Source organism: Peromyscus eremicus, chromosome 19 (assembly GCF_949786415.1).
Source record: "Peromyscus eremicus chromosome 19, PerEre_H2_v1, whole genome shotgun sequence".
Taxonomy (NCBI): Eukaryota; Metazoa; Chordata; class Mammalia; order Rodentia; family Cricetidae; genus Peromyscus; species Peromyscus eremicus.
Window position 1 is genome coordinate 24491987 of NC_081435.1, and position 16080 is coordinate 24508066.

The 16080-nt window shown below is 44.2% G+C and overlaps 1 protein-coding gene across 1 annotated transcript in view; it reads right to left on the bottom strand.

Moving 5' to 3' along the window:
- Sil1 (SIL1 nucleotide exchange factor) overlaps positions 1-16080 on the bottom strand; it is a 244026-nt gene that overhangs the window by 158238 nt on the left and 69708 nt on the right. The window contains exon 4 of the mRNA XM_059246149.1: positions 2780-2918. Within this exon, the coding sequence (XP_059102132.1) occupies positions 2780-2918 (139 nt within the window). The remainder of the gene's footprint in view (positions 1-2779; positions 2919-16080) is intronic.

The following is a 16080-nucleotide window of genomic DNA, read 5'->3' on the forward strand; positions in this document are numbered from 1 at the left end:
TTGTTCCTTAGGAAGACCGCGTGGCACAGGGTTTAAGCTGGGCTTAAGTTGTCTGCATTTTGACTCTCCCACTTGTCGTCTGAGTAATTTCCTCTCGCTGCGAATGAGCTTTGTCTGTAAAAACGAGGGTAGTCACAACATCTACCCTCAAGGGTCACCAGTAGAGTCAAGGCTTAGTAAATGTGAGCTCTTATCAATATCTCTGCTACAAGAATAGCACCTGGCACCAAGTGGGATCTCAGAAAACGCTCAGGGAAGACAAGCCATGGGAGCTGGCTGTGACCAGTGTTCTACACTAACAAGTGGCACAAAATTCCGGGATCCAGGAGTCCTCGGCTCCAGGACAAATGTCTCAGTTCCCTGCCCGCAACCAAAAGGACCTGCCAGCAAACAGCTTTCCCCTGCTTGCTCATAAGCAGCTGTTGCTGGATCCACACGCAAACGCTTGTGCTGTGCCTCCGCTAGGTGAGGCAGATCCCAAAATAGACCGAAGACAGAGAGACAGAAAAACCCCTTCCAGGAACAGCAGCTTCAGGGACGACACTGACAGTAGTAACCGAGGCAGGCAGGCTGCAGGGGCAGTAGCTGTCTCAGTGCCGTGTGCTGCTGGGTCAAGTTCCCACCTGGCCTAGTGGGAAGACCTGAAGTCATGTGCTATCCCCGGTGCGCCAGGCTGCAGCAGGTAGTCTGGCAATCTGCCTTCCAAGGAGCCTAGCCCATAGCTCAAGTAGCCTCTATACTCTAGTATTCTTCCCTTTGAGGCAAAAGGAAATTAGAGGTACAGCCTTTCCTTGACAGGCCAAAAGTTCTTTGAACAAGAGCGCAGAACTGGTAGGCCTAGATAGGATCAACAACTATCTATATAAACTTACCATTTTCTTTAAAATCCCCCGGAGTACCCACCATCTTCCTGTGCCTGCCTCTGGCTCTCAAGCAAGAAAAGGCTCTACTAAACTTTGTTTGTGTTTATCCCTACCCTCTTCAAAACTGCTATTGGAGGAGAAAGGGAGAGCATTTCATAACCATCAGTCTTTCCTTCACACCCTAAGTCCCCCTCCCCAGGTAAAACCACTAGGAGAAGAAGGCTGTGTGCTCATGCACCCTCAGAGGTGTCCAACTCCACAATTGGACTGAAGATATGTGCACGTGAAAAATTGACCTCAGAAAGCCAGAACACCGAAGTGATGCCTTCATGACATGCACTGGGTAGAAGACGACTTTGTATCCACAGCGTGCTCAGCTGCATCAGCCTTTACAGCAGCTTCAAGAGAATTTCGTACAGAAGCGTTTACAAGGAGCTCTTGAGAAACTGCGGGGTAGAGGGCGTTGTCAAAGGAGCATCAAGTTAAATGTAAGACAAGTGCTTCTCTCCAGTTCTCCTGAGGCTCTCAGAGCCCACTCCTCACTACAGTCACACAGTCTCTGGCTCTTCCTTCCGAGTATTCATGCAGCAGCTCTTGAGCCATTAGCCACAAGCAGCTCCACTAGGGCTAGGCAAGTCTCAAAATCAGAAGTATGAGCCCTGTTCTGTTCGCAGTATGGACCAAAGGCTTGAAGGGTGCTACTGACCCAGCCAAAGGAGCAGAGTCGAAGTAGGAACCCAGAACATCAGCCCCCATCTATCCAAGCACTTGCCTGTTGAAAGAATACCAGCAACTCACATAAAAGCAGAGGACATAGCCACATCTTTTACCTCCCCACTCCTGAGAGCCTCTCTAAGCTATTCCTCAAAGACCAAATTCTGCTCCCAGAGAAGCTGAGAGAGGACAGGCAGAGTTGGACCTGCTGAATCAAATGCCTCTGTTCTTAAACTTCCCTCTGCCTGATGCCATTAGCTCCCAATTGGCTTCTCTGGTGCTTCGGCACTCTTGGGTGGCAGCGACTACCCACATGCAAGCCTAGCAGGAGCGACACTGCTGGCTGGCACAGCGAATGCTATCCCTGGCAGCACAGCAGCATGGGGGCCGCGAGGACACAGGGACGGATTCAGCAAGGACCTGATGAAACTGCACTACGTCTACTACCAAGACTTGCCGTCCCCAGAACACCAACAGCTTGCACCTGAGAACAGCCAAGGGCAGCTGGAAATGGGAAGGAAGTGGGAAGAGAGCGGACCAAGGCTCTGAGGTCAATGACATACGACAAGTTAGATAAATAACAGGACAAGTTATCCGACCTCTCTGACCCTCAGTATTCCCACTGGGTAATAAGGACAGTAATAATTGTATTACTATGAAATCAAAGACCTCACACCAGGAAGTCAGCCACACACCTGAATATGTCATTTCCCAATTGCAGACTACTGTCATTATTACCTGAAACCCTTGACTCAGGTTCATAAAAGGGTTAGAAAGTTGTTCCTTCTGAAGATGCCCCAATTATGATCAGGGAAAGGACCAGCCCCTTCTTTTCCTTGGCATGGGTTCCTTTAACAGAAGATTTGGGTCCCTGCACCAGTGCTCAGGATTCTCCCGTGAACACTATTTCAGCAGCACTGAGCAGAGCAGCAGAGCCCAAAATAGCATTTGCAGAGCAAAGCACATGCCACTGCCTCTCCTGTGCTTCCGAAGTGCAGGGAGACAAAGTTTCCCATCACTTGCTCAGAAAGCGCGGCCACCCACCACAAGCCTCCCTTCCAGGGCACTCACATGCCACAAACTCTGCTAAAAAATGACTGTCCCCAGGCCCCACTCTGATGGTCACCACGAGAATGGCTGCTCCCAGCCTTCAAGAACAAAGGACCTTTGTGTATTTCAAAGGAACAGAGCGGGTCCAGTACCTGGTCGAAGAACCTGCCACTCTTGAGTCGGCTGAAACACCTCCAGGATCTCAGTGTCTAGCTCCTCTTCTCCTCTGGTTTCCTTTGTCTCTGATTCCTTGTGGATACTCTCCTCTGTGCTGATGAGTGCAAAATTATTCTGAGAAAAGAAAATAGTGCATGACCCACCACTACAAGGGCCCAGGCAAGAAGAAAGCAACAGCTTGAGGCCCTCCACTCTTCCTGTATGCACCTCCCACCTTCAGACACGTTTAGACACTTGCAGTTCCTTTCACAATGTCAGCCTCAGAACCAGCATGTGAGGCGATATGTTTTGGGGTATATTCAGTACTTTTATACATGTATAAGGACTACCACCAGAAGATTCCATACTTTCTTGAGGGGGTGAAAAAATGCCAGGGAGAAGGTTAACACAGTCGTTACTTTCTATTTAACTTCTTGCTACAGACAAGCTGGTTGGTGGCTGAGGTCTAATTGACTCCCAAGCGTTCTGGTAGACCCACTGGGGACCAATAGGGCATAAACGTCCTGAAACATTCCAAACCATGGAGTAAGAACTGCAAGTGGGAAAGTGGGTTCTAACCGGGCCAAGGCGAGACCATGTCCAAGATGGAAACTGCTTCCCCAAACATGCTTCTTTCTAACCATGACACCAGGGAAGAATAAGACGGAGTCTGTGGAGCACTCGGAGAGTGGGAACATGAACACCAAGTATTATTCATTTTGCTTCTTCCTGGTATCCCTTTTTTTAAGTTTATTTTTATTTTATGTGTATGAGTGTTTGCCTGAATGCACGTGTCTGCGTGTGATCAAGTGCGCATGTGTGCCTGCAGAGCTGGCCTCTCACATTTAAACCTGTATTTGCAAGAAAGTAGTCATGTGAGCCTCAAGAGCCTGGAAGCAAAAGGTTCCAGAGCTCAGGGCAATTATATCTGGGACAGTAAGGGAGCCCACACCAGCACACAGGAGGTTGTCCCTGCCTCCCAGCTCCTGCATTACTCTTCATCCCTTTCCCATGGATTTCTTCAAGTCTTCCCTTGAGCCATGTCTGTGCTTGAGGACCTCACTCACCTCAGTTTGATTTCTCAACCATACTAAGCCTCCTGGGAGGTGTCATGTGCATGCACTCCCTCAAGCAGCACCCCAGCACTAGGAAGGGACTCCCACCTGCCTGGGACCCACAGTGTCTCGTCTTTAATTAGCTGTCAGAAGAAAGGTTAAGGTGTTAAGGTATTGCTGATGACAATACAGAACCCTTCTAAGAATTTTCACATTTTAACTAGAAATAAAAGCATGAAATTTAGGTGGCAGAATTTCACACCTTGTTAAGGACCAGAAAGGAAAATATCTTGGGCAAAAAGAGGCTCTTAAATCATTTCACAATTAATGAGATCACTGACTACGGCATAGAGGTAAAGAACTCAAGCTCTCTGTCATATAACACAAAATTCATTTTTTTGTGTGATTCTGGGAAAGTTATTTAACTTTTGAAGACTAGGTTTCTGCATTTGTAAAGTAGAAATAACAATCTCTAGTTTATATTTTAGATGAGATACTGTAACGCAAGCACTAGCCCTGACAACTTTGTACTTATCATCATCACGTTCAAGCCCAGCCTCAGTTATATAAGCAAGTGCAAGGCCAGTGTACACTATACAAGACCCTGCCAATGGGAAAAGGAAGAAGGGTCAGGAGAGAAAAAAGTGGGTAGGAAGAAGAAGAAATAAGAGACGGAGGGAGAGAGCGAATATGAATGAAGAACAGGATAGTAGATGTGTCGTGAGACTACAGAAGAGAGCCTGTCAGGAAGATGTGGCCATTCGGGATTTCCAACTGCCAAGACTCCTGGGGCAGGTACTGGGTCCATCTATTATCACTGTATGCCCAAGACCTAGCACCCAAGACTTAGTTCATAATGGCTGAGTGAGTGAGTGAACGAATGAGTGAATGATGAATGCATGACACTTCATAGGCAGGTGTGACTTTGGGGCCTTAGAATAAGGCAATCCCCAACCCCTGAGTCTTCTGCAGACAGGTAGTAAGCAGTACCATATTCTAGAATAAGACTACTTTATCTAAGTACCCAGAACCTATATACTCTAGGACCAAGCCATACTAGCTAGCCTCTGGCCAAAAGCACTAGGAGACAGGATTAGAACAATATTAATAAAAATTACCTCCGAGCTGTATAGATCAAATCCTCCAGAAGCCAGGCAGGAATGGCTGAAAATGAGTGAAGCAGGCCAGGTGGGTACGGCAGGGAGCACCAGGCTGTGAAGCACAGCCCTCCCCCTTCACCAAGGCAGCTGCCACTCCTCCGTCCAGCCCTGGCACACAACTTGAACACACAGAAATCTGCTCATGTTCAGAATGTAAGACCAGACCAAACGCCCAAGTTTTAAATTGCAGTTTTGCTTTAGTTACCAAGAGGTAATTCCTGGATGTGTGACAGTGAGCAGGAGAATAATTCTCATAACCTAGAGAAGCAAGAAGTCCTTTGTTGTATGACAGACATTTTGTGGGGAGATGCAACACACAGGTCCACTTGTGTCAGAAAAGGAACCCAGGACAGACAAAGTAATGACTGCGTTGAAGTCCCATTTGGTGAACCAATGAGTTTTTTTTTGCTGAGGTTACCGTCAGGAGTATTGGGGAGGACTCACTCACTATAAGGAGTGGTGGTAACTCAGAGGCAGCGGCATTACCAGAAATCCCACACCAACAAGGGTGCCTACTCCCACAAAACCTGCAGCCCTGGTGCCCTCCACACAGCTTATATGCACCTCCACAGCCTCGGTCTTTTTGTGCAGTCTGGGTGGTCAGTCTCCACCTACACCCACCCCTGAACTGCTCATTCCCTTTTACACTGTGGTAGGGCCCCTAAGAATCTTCCAAGTTTTTATTCTTCCTCTATGTGTGACCTGTTTACTTCCTCCAGCCTCCCCTCCTTGGGCAAATGCTACAACTTGGAGGGGATGCTATAATGTGGAGGAATATGCATTTAACACCCTTTAAAGTCCAGGCAGGGCTAGTACTGTTCATGCTGATGGCTGGGACATAGGAAAAGCTGCTTTTTCTGGATTTCATTAGCAAAGGTAACAGATCAGGTTCACCAGCAACAGAGCTGACTACAGGTACCTGACATGCTTTCCTCCATAACAAAGGACCGGCACGTAACAATAGCTTTTGCACTAGTGTTCCAGGCACAGACTTGAGTGTGGTGGGGATGCGGCAGAGACATTAAAGAATGGAGATGCATCCTGGTCTTGTTAAGAAGGGAACCAAGTATACACAATCTACTGACCCTCTCAACTAGAACCACTTGGTGGGGAAAGAGCAAGCAGGAGGCCCCCACAGTCCTCGCTCAGGCCACTGACCACTGACAGACACCTGAAGCACTGACTGACTGCTGGAGAAGCCTGTAGCTCTCACGGGTCCTGAGCCCAGTCTGGAGAGCTGTCACTGAGTTGCCATGGAGAACGAACTCAGCCATCCTGTGCCTTCCTCTCCACAGGCTCCTGTGCTGTCTGGAGACTTTGCCCTCTTAGGATCCTGGGAAGCAGTTAGCCACAGTTTAGCCAACTCGGCCCTGGAGGCAGAATGACAACCAGCACTGAGCAATGGAGCTGGTTAAGCTCTGTGGGCCTGTCACCGTCCTGCAGCCCCAGGAAGCAGCTAGGCTGTGCATTCTCGGAGTCTCTGCCTCCTGGAGGCCCTGAGAAGCACACACACAGCCTACCTTAAGCAAGTGGTCCTTTGAGGCACTGTCACTATACAACCATTGATCACATTTACAAATACCCTTTCTGGGCCCACTGGTGCAACCCGGCGCCTGTGGAATGCTCAGACACATGGTCCTTGCAAATAGACAGGAACCATGGTTCTGCTGCCATGCTTCCTGTGTGCAGGCCCTCTAGAGTAGCCCAACTCTCATATGACCAGCAAAAACTGACGGGCATTCCACACCCACAACCAAATATGCCACACCCAGAGCTGCCAGCAAATCCACCTAAGAGAATTTAGGTGCAATCCACCAATTCCTGCAGCCTAGGCTACGAACACACCACGGACATCACCTATATTGATTACAGCTGAAGAAGCTACATGCTCTAAAGTACTCATCTAGAACCAAAGTCAACACAACCTATGCTGTTGGTATCCCAGCACTCACTGTCAGGGTTGCACACGCCTGTGATCTCAGCATTCCAGACACTGCAGTAGGAGAATCTCAAGTTTAAAGTCAGCCTGGGCTACAAAGCAAGACACTATCTCAAAACAAAATAAAACAACAAAACAGAAGCTACCCTGGGTGGGATGGAGAGATGGCTCAGTGATTATGAGCACTGCTTGCTCTTCCAGAGGACAAGTTCAATTCTCCACAACTCACAACTGTCTGTAACTCCAGTTCCAGGGCACCTGACCACCTCTTCAGACCTCTGTAGGCACAGAGTACGCACAGAGTACACAGATATAAATGTAGGCAAAAACACTCACACAAAAATATAAATATTCCTTTTTAAAAGCTACCCTATAAAATTAGTAGAAGTGCCTAGTGTGGTGGTGCACGCCTTTAATCCCAGCACTTGGGAGGCAGAGGCAGGCAGATCTCTGAGTTTGAGGCCAGCCTTGTCTACAAAGCAAGTTCCAGGACAGCCAGAGCATCCCTGTCTCAAAACATGCCCCCCCCCAAAAGAAGCAACTAAGCCACCAAACGCACAAATATCAACGTGGAAAAACAAGCAGAATAAAAGCAAAAGTAACACCATGGCTAAAATGGAACAAAATAGCAACAAACACAAGGAAAAGGAAACTAATGAACCACCTGAAAAAGAATTCATGATAACAGTCTTAAAATTTAATGAGATAATACAATACAGATATCACAACAAAATTAGGAAGACAATTCATCACATGAATGATAAACGCAACAGAGAGACAGATTAAAAAGAAACAAATCTGCAGCTAGAGAATTTAACAAGTGGATAAGAAACATAGTGGAGACAGCCTTAGCAATCAGGGAAATGCAAATTAAAATAACTCAGATATTCTATCTCACCCCAGTCAGAATGCCTACCATCAAGAGAAATGACTGGGGGCTGGAGAGATGGCTCAGAGGGTATGAGCACAGGCTGCTCTTCCTGAGGTTCTGAGTTCAATTCCCAACAACCACATGGTGGCTCACAACCGTCTATAATGAGATATGGTGCCCTCTTCTGGCAAACATGCAGGCAGAATACTGTATACAAAATAAATAAAATAAAATAAATCTTAAAAAAAAAAAAGAAATTGAGACATTAAAAAAAAGAAAGAAAAATGACTGGGTCATATGGCAGGTTGTATGTTTAGCTTTTTGAGGATTCTCCATCCTGATTTCCAGAGTGGCTGTACCAGTCTTCACTCCCACTCACAGTGAATAAGGGGTCCCTTGTTCCTCAACAACACTTGTTGCCAGTTGTTCTATCTATTGATCTTTGCCACTATGATTTAGGTGAGATGAAATCTCAAAGTTGTTGTGTGCTATTTTGTTTGTGTTCTGACAAATAAAGCTTGCCTGGAGGTCAGAGGGTGGAGCTAGCCACTAGTTAACCATAAAGCAAGGCACTGGTGGCTCATACCTTTAATCCCAGCACTTGGGAGGCTCACACTTTTGATCCCAGCACTTGGGAGGCTCACGCCTTTAATTCCAGTACAATTGGGAGGTGGAGACAGGAATATGAGGCAGGTGAAGAAAGGATCTTAAGCCCTTTTGGTCTGAGAGGTAAGAAGTCACTAATGGCTGCTCCTTTGCTTCTCTGATCTTTTGGGTTATTATCCCGATATTTGACTCCTGGTTTTTACTGATAAGACTAATTAGGATCATGCCTCACAAAGTTGTTTGAATTTACATTTTCCTAATTCTGAAGGATGATGAACACTTTTGAAGTATTCCATAGTCATTTGTATTTCTTCTATTGAGAGCTGCCTGTTCAGATCCCGAACCCGTTTTTCAATTGGTTGCTTTTCTTGACTCTTGGTTTTTTGAGTTCTCTGTATATTCTAGATATTAATCCTCTGTCAGGTATATAGCTGGTAAAGATTCTCTCCCTTTCTGTGGGTTTCTTCTTTCACTCGACTGATTATTTCCTAAGCTATACAGAAGCTTTTTAGTTTTCTGAGGTCAATTTATCTATTGTTGGCCTTAATTCCAAAGCAAACAAAGTCCTATTTAGAACAATAATAGAGCCGGGCGGTGGTGGCGCACGCCTTTAATCCCAGCACTCGGGAGGCAGAGGCAGGCGGATCTCTGTGAGTTCGAGGCCAGCCTGGTCTCCAAAGCGAGTTCCAGGAAAGGCGCAAAGCTACACAGAGAAACCCTGTCTCGAAAACCCCCCCGCCAAAAAAAAAAAAAAAAAGAACAATAATAGGATACTGCCTATGTTTTCTTCTAGCAGTTTTAACATTTCAGGTTTCAAATTGGGGTCTTTGGTCCAGTTGGAGTTAATTTTTGTGGGGGGTGTTAGATATGGATCTAACTTCACTTTTCTGCATGTAGACATCATTTTCTGAGAACAATTGGTTGAAGAGGCTTTTCTCCAGCATATGTTTTTGGCCTCTTTGTCAAATATCAGAAGGCTATACCTATGTGTACTTATGTTAGGGTCTTTATTTTTATTCCACTAGTCTATGTGTCTGTTTTTGTGACAGTTTCATATTGTTTTGATTACTACAGTTCCACCATATGACTCACCTACACCACTCCTTTGCATATGCCCAAAGAATTTGACGTCCTATTCCTCAGGTACTTGTTCAGCACTGTTAACTCCTGCCCTGTTCATACTAGACAGGAAAAGGAAACAGCCAAATGCCCTCCAATAAACGAATGGCTAATGAAAACATAGTACATAAACACAATAGAATAGTATTTGAACCAAAAGAAAAAAAAATACTGGGTGGTAGTGGCGCACGCCTTTGATCCTGGCACTTGGGAGGCAGAGGCAGGAGGATCTCTGAGTTCGAGACCAGCCTGGTCTACAGAGTGAGTTCCAGGACAGCCAAGACTACACAGAGAAACCCTGTCTTGAAAAACCAAAATAAATAAATTGATTAATTAATTAAATTAAGTAGCATTTGGCTGCAAAGTAAAACAAAATCATGAAATTTGAAGGTAAATGGGTGGACCTAGAAAAGATTATATTGAATGATGTAACCCAGATCCAGAAAGACAAATGTCTCATGCTCTCTCTCATGGGAAGCTCCAAGCACCAAATATTCAGATGTGAGTACATAAGTCACCACAAAACCCAGGAAACTATAAAGGGACCATGAGAGTGGGGGTGCTTAAGAGGGGAACAACAAGACTCAGGTGATATGGAGGGGAATGGGAAAAATGGAGAGGGGCACTGGAACTGGAGAGGAGGGAGGACCAATAATATCAAGGTTGTTTGATAAAGGCTGACAATGTCCCCAACAAGAACCATAGACTACCTGACAGAAACCCCAGTGCCAGGCATGGGAACACTCCATTCAAGTTGTTAGTCAGGGGAGTCCAAGTGACTCCCAGAATAATGTGGCTGCTGTTGTCCTTGGCTGCCTCTCGGGGTCAGAGGTAGTAAGTCCCTAATCCTGAAGACATCACATATTTAGGACACAGGGATTGGATAATTTGAGCTGGATCTAACATAAGTCTCCTATCGGTGGTCTAGCTTCCATAGTACCAGAAAATCTATGCAAGTTGCCAAGGGGGAGTAAAGATGAATAAAGAAAATACAGTATCTAATTAGATAAAGGAGTTTTATTCAACTGTAAAGAAGAACGGAATTTCATTACTCATAGTATTAACAAGAAAACACGTTGTTGGTAGGAAAATAGAGCTAGATATCATCACTTTAAGTAAGATAAGACAGACTCAGACAAATATCATGATTTATCTTTTATGTAGAGCCTAGACTCGTGTGTGTGTGTGTGTGTGTGTGTGTGTGTGTGTGTGTGTGTGTAGAGACAGAGAGACAGAGACAGAGAGAAAGGGGTGAGATGAAAGTAGAAAAAGGGCCACAAGGGGGAGGAACAGGTCTAAAGGGGAGAACAAAGAGTAATGGAGTACATGTGATATGAAAACAGGAGAAGGAACTATTTGGTAAAAGAATACCAACAAGAATGGAGAAAGGGAAGAGCATATGGGGTGCAAATAAAACTAAAACAGAATGACGTGTATGAAAATGTCAAAATGAAACCCACTAGTTTGCTAACTGAAAAACATAATTTCAAAATCTACCACAAACATGAATAACCATGAGTATAAATGGATTGAATTCCCCAGTTCAAATATACAAACAGGTTGACTGGAGTTAAAAATAAGACCCAAGGATATGCTGCCTACAAGAAATTCATTCCACCAATAAAGTAGACATAGACTAAAGTGAAGAAATGAAGGAAAAATTATCATGCAAACAGAAAAAATAAATGAGCAGGAGTAGCTACACAGCTATTAGATAAAATAAATCAAATACTTTAAAACACAAATAAGGTCACCAAAGAATAATAAATGACCAATTCAACAAGATGAAACAGCAGTTATAAATGTATATATACCCAAAGCTGGAATACCCAATTGTACAAAGCAGGCTCTGCTTGTATGCAATTATACATAATCATGGGGACTTTAACACCCACTTCTGTCAAAGAAGAGATAATAGGCAATCTGTAAAGAAACACTGAAGTTGAATTATACTGTAGGCCAAATAGATTAACAGAGAATTACAGGACATTTCATCTTACAGCTTCAGGTTACACATTTTTCTTCTTAAGAAATATGGAGTTTTATTCAGAATAGATTATATGTTAGGCAGTAAGTCTAAAAACTGATGATAAAAACTAAAACCTGAAATATCCTGCATTTTTTCTGCTCACAATGGAGTAAAACTAGAAATGAACAAGAGGGACTCTAAAAATTATATAAAAGGGGCCACCAGGATCGCTCAGCAGGCAAATGCACTTGGCCCCAAGGATGGTACCTTCATTCAATCCCTGGTGTTGTGGAATATTAGCTGAAGATGTGTTACACTTGCTTATGCTGTGGAACATGTGTTTAATGACGCAAAGATGTGTTGCACTCTTATGTTGCATTTGTTTAACTCTGTGAAGCTGTGTTACTTTGCTTGTCTAAAACACCTGATTTTTAATCAAATTTACTTGAACCAAGTGTAGTGATGAACACCTGTCAAGAGTCAGGAGGATCAGTACAACAAGATCCTTCTCAGCTACACAGTGATTTCAAGGCTACTCGAGAACTCATCAAGAAACTAAATAAAAAAACTTCTTGAAACAAATGAAAATCAAACCATGACGTATCAAAACCTTGTGATGGAATAGGCAATACTACTAAGAGAGGTTTACAGCAACACCTGCTTGTAGCTGGAAGTTTTCCTGTGTCCCACAGCCACTCAGTCCCAAGTAAACACACAGAGGGTTATATTAATTACAAACTGTTTGGTCTATGGCTCAAGCGTCTAGCTCATTCATCTTAAATTAACTCATATCTATTAATCTATGTATCGCCACATGTCTCATGGCTTTACCTGTCTCATTACATCTTGCTTCCCTGGGCGGCTCTCAGCGTCTCCCCTGACCCCGCCTTTCTCCTCCCTGTATCCCTGCTTGGATTTCCTGCCTGCCTCTAAGCTACCTTGCCATAGGCCAAAGCAGCTTGTTTATTAACCAATGGTATCAACACATATTCACAGAATACGGAAAGACAATCCCACAGCATCTGCTCACATTAAAAAAGACTTCCAACAATGTAACAGTGCAACTCAAGGAACCAGAAGAAACCACAGGTGGTAAAATGTAGGGAAAACCAGAGCAGAGCAGAGCAAAGATACAGACTGAAAAAGGGAAAAAAAAAAGTATCGGTAAAAAGAGTTGTGGTTGGTTTTATGAGACTTAATCGTATGTAGCCCAAGCTGGTGGTAAACTCACTATGAAGCCAAGGCTGGACCTGAATTCCTGATCCTCCTACTTCCATCTCCCCTGCGCAGAGATTACAGAAGCATGCTACTTGCCCAGCTGTGGCGAGTTGGTTTTCTTGTAGATAAACCAAATGGACAGAATATCAGCTAGACTAGTCACAAACGCTGTGTTTGACCTTAAGTGCCCTCCACAAGCTCATGTTTTGAACATCTTTTCACTCACTCATCGTACTGCTGGAGGCTCAGGAACCTTTACGAGATAAGGTTTCTACAAAAAAAAAACAAAGAGGAAAAAGCCTCTGGAGACCATAGATTCTGGTTGCCATTCCTCCTCCCTTTCCGTTTCCTGGTCCACCACAATGTCAACAGCCCCCACTGCATGCTCCTGTCACCAAAGTCACTCCCCCAGGCCATCCCTGCCATAATGGATCCAAAGTCCCTGGAATCATCATTCAAAATACAATTTCCTTCTTTTTCTCTATCAGGTCATTTGTGCACAGCTAATGTAATTAATACACTGAGAAAAGAGAAAAGAAACAAAGTGAAAGGTTAAAAAAGGAGATTTACAACAGACACTACTACAGAAATAGAAGTACTATTATGCACAACTAAATACTAAAAATTGGAAACTCTAAGAAATGGATCAATTTCTAGACACACAACCTATGAAGCTGAACATGACATAGAAAGCTGAATAGAAAAATAAAGGACATCAAACCAAAAAAGAGATCAAACTACCCCTGTCTACAAATGACATGACTTTCTATGTAAGAAAACTTAAGAGCCCCGCCTCTCTCTCTCTCTCTCTCTCTCTCTCTCTCTCTCTCTCTCTCTCTCTCTCTCTCTCTCTCTCTCACACACACACACACACACACACACACACACACCACTAGAACCAAGAAGCAAATTTAATAAAGTTACAAGATATAAAGTCAATATACAAAACCAAATACCTCTTTTATATATCAACAACCAAATTGCCAAGAAATCCTATTCATACAATAATACAGAGAGAGAGGCGAGGGGACGGGAATTTAGCCAAGAAAGTGAAGAGTCTCTACAATGAAAATTATAAAACCGCAATAAAAGAAATTGAACCTCCCCTCCCAGGAAAATGGAAAGTCATCTTATAATCATAGATCGGACTTATTAATGTCAAAATGTCCACAGTACCCAAAGTGATTTACAGAGTTGATGTAGTTTTACAGAATTAGTTTTTCTCAAAGACTGCTAAAATTTGGGCTGGCTAGATGGCTCATTAGGTAAGTATGCTTGTCACAAAGCTTTACAACATGAATTCAATCCTCAAGATTCAAATGGTGGAGACATCTGACTCCTGCAAGTATTCCTCTGACTTCCACACATCATGAAATACACAAACACACACACACAAAATAAACAAATGGGGAGAAATTACCTGCAAAGTTTTTTATGGCACTTAATCGGCTGTGGTGGCGCACACCTTTAATCCCAGCAGTTGGGAGACAGAGGCTGGTGGATCTCTGAGTGTGAGGCCAGCCTGGTCTACAGAGTGAGTTCCAAGACAGCCAGAATTATGTAGAGAAACCCTGTCTCAAAAAACAAAACACAAACAAAAACCCCAAAATTGTGTGGAGCAACAGAAAGCAAGCAATCAGCACAAGCCTGTGTTGAGGGATATTCTGATCGCACTGTGACACTCCAGACTGTCAAAAAAGTTTATCTTGAATCGGGGCGAAGCCAGCAACTAAAGCTGGCTGGAATTAGCCAATGAGAAGCCAGCAATTTGGATGGAGAAGACACACAGGAGGGAAGGGGTGGGAAATAGAGTTGAGCTTCCTTTTGACTCTGGGACTATGAAGAGAGGGGTCTTCTGTGGTGTCTCTGATCAAAAAGCAAGGTCAGCTAGTTGCTACTCAACCTCTCAGAGCTAGCAGGTTTTCACCCCAGCTTCTGACTCCCAAGACTTATTGATAACTAGAACGATAGAGACTTAATTTAAACCTACATATCATAGCCATAACAGAGACGGGGCCACAGGACCAGAAGCCCCTCCAAGCTGCGGCCTGAGCGGCCGGCAGGGTGCTGACTTTGGGGTCAGACAATAATTAAAATATTAGTAGATTCATGTATAGCCACTAAGCAGACAGAAAAACAGCAATCCTTAGCAAACAAACAAACAAACACTCCAAAAATCTGGTGAGGGCTGGGATGTATCTCAGTTGACAGTGATTATCTAGAACGTATGACGGCCTGGGTTCAAACCCTATCACCACATACACTTGATATGGTAGTACATACCCGTAATCCCAGCACTAATGAGGGAGAGGCAGGGAGGTCAGAAGTTCAAGGATATCTCAGCTAGATAAGGAGTTGAAAAACAGCCAGGCTACAAGAGACCTCACCAAAAAAGGGAGAGGAAGAGAGAAGGGAGAGAGAGGAGGAAAATAAACTACAAAAAAAAAAAAAACTATAAACAAAACCATGGGGGAAACACATTAGGACACTGGTCTGTGCACAGGGATTTTGTGTTTTATATGATCCCACACCACAAAACTCAACCTCTGGTATTACATCAAACCAAAAGGCTTCCTCCACACAGCAGCACCTCAGAGCAGACAACCTCAAGAATGGGAGAAATGGAGCCAGAAAGAAATCTAGTTATTAAAGCGCTTTCAGGGCAAAGCCTAAGGATCTGAGTTTGACCCCTAGAACCCATATAAAGGACCAACTAAGCTGGACTCCCCACAGACAACATCATACACACAATAATAACAAAAAACTATGGAACTGGAGAAGAACATTTGTAAGATTCTTAGCCACCAAGGGATTACTAACCAGAATATATGTAAGGAGACTAAACAAATCAACAGGAAAAAACATTTTTAGTGAGCAAATGGGACTGGGATGTGGCTCTATGGTAGAATATATGGTAGCTCTTGGCTAGCATATATGAGGACCCTAGGTTTCATCCACAGCATTGAGCAGGGGAAGGAAGGGGGAGGGGCATCCTAGAGTCACTGGGTTAAGGGCAGAGCTCAGTAGTAGAGTACCTGCCTGCTGGACACAGCCCTGGATAGACACAGCTAACACGTCTAAAAAAACGTTCTGCATCACTGTGCTGCTAAGAATACGAATGACCACACAGGCTCTTATGTTGAATGCTGGGTCCCAGTTGGTGAAACTGTCCCAGTCAGTGAAACTGTTTGGGAAGTATTAGGAGGTGTGGCCTTGTTGGAGGAGGTGTGTCACTGAGGGCAGGCTTTAAGTTTATCCAAACCATTCTGGAGTGTGTGTGTGTGTGTGTGTGTGTGTGTGTGTGTGTGTGTGTGTGTCTGTCTGTCTGTTTGTCTATCTCTCTGGAGGTTTGAATAAGAA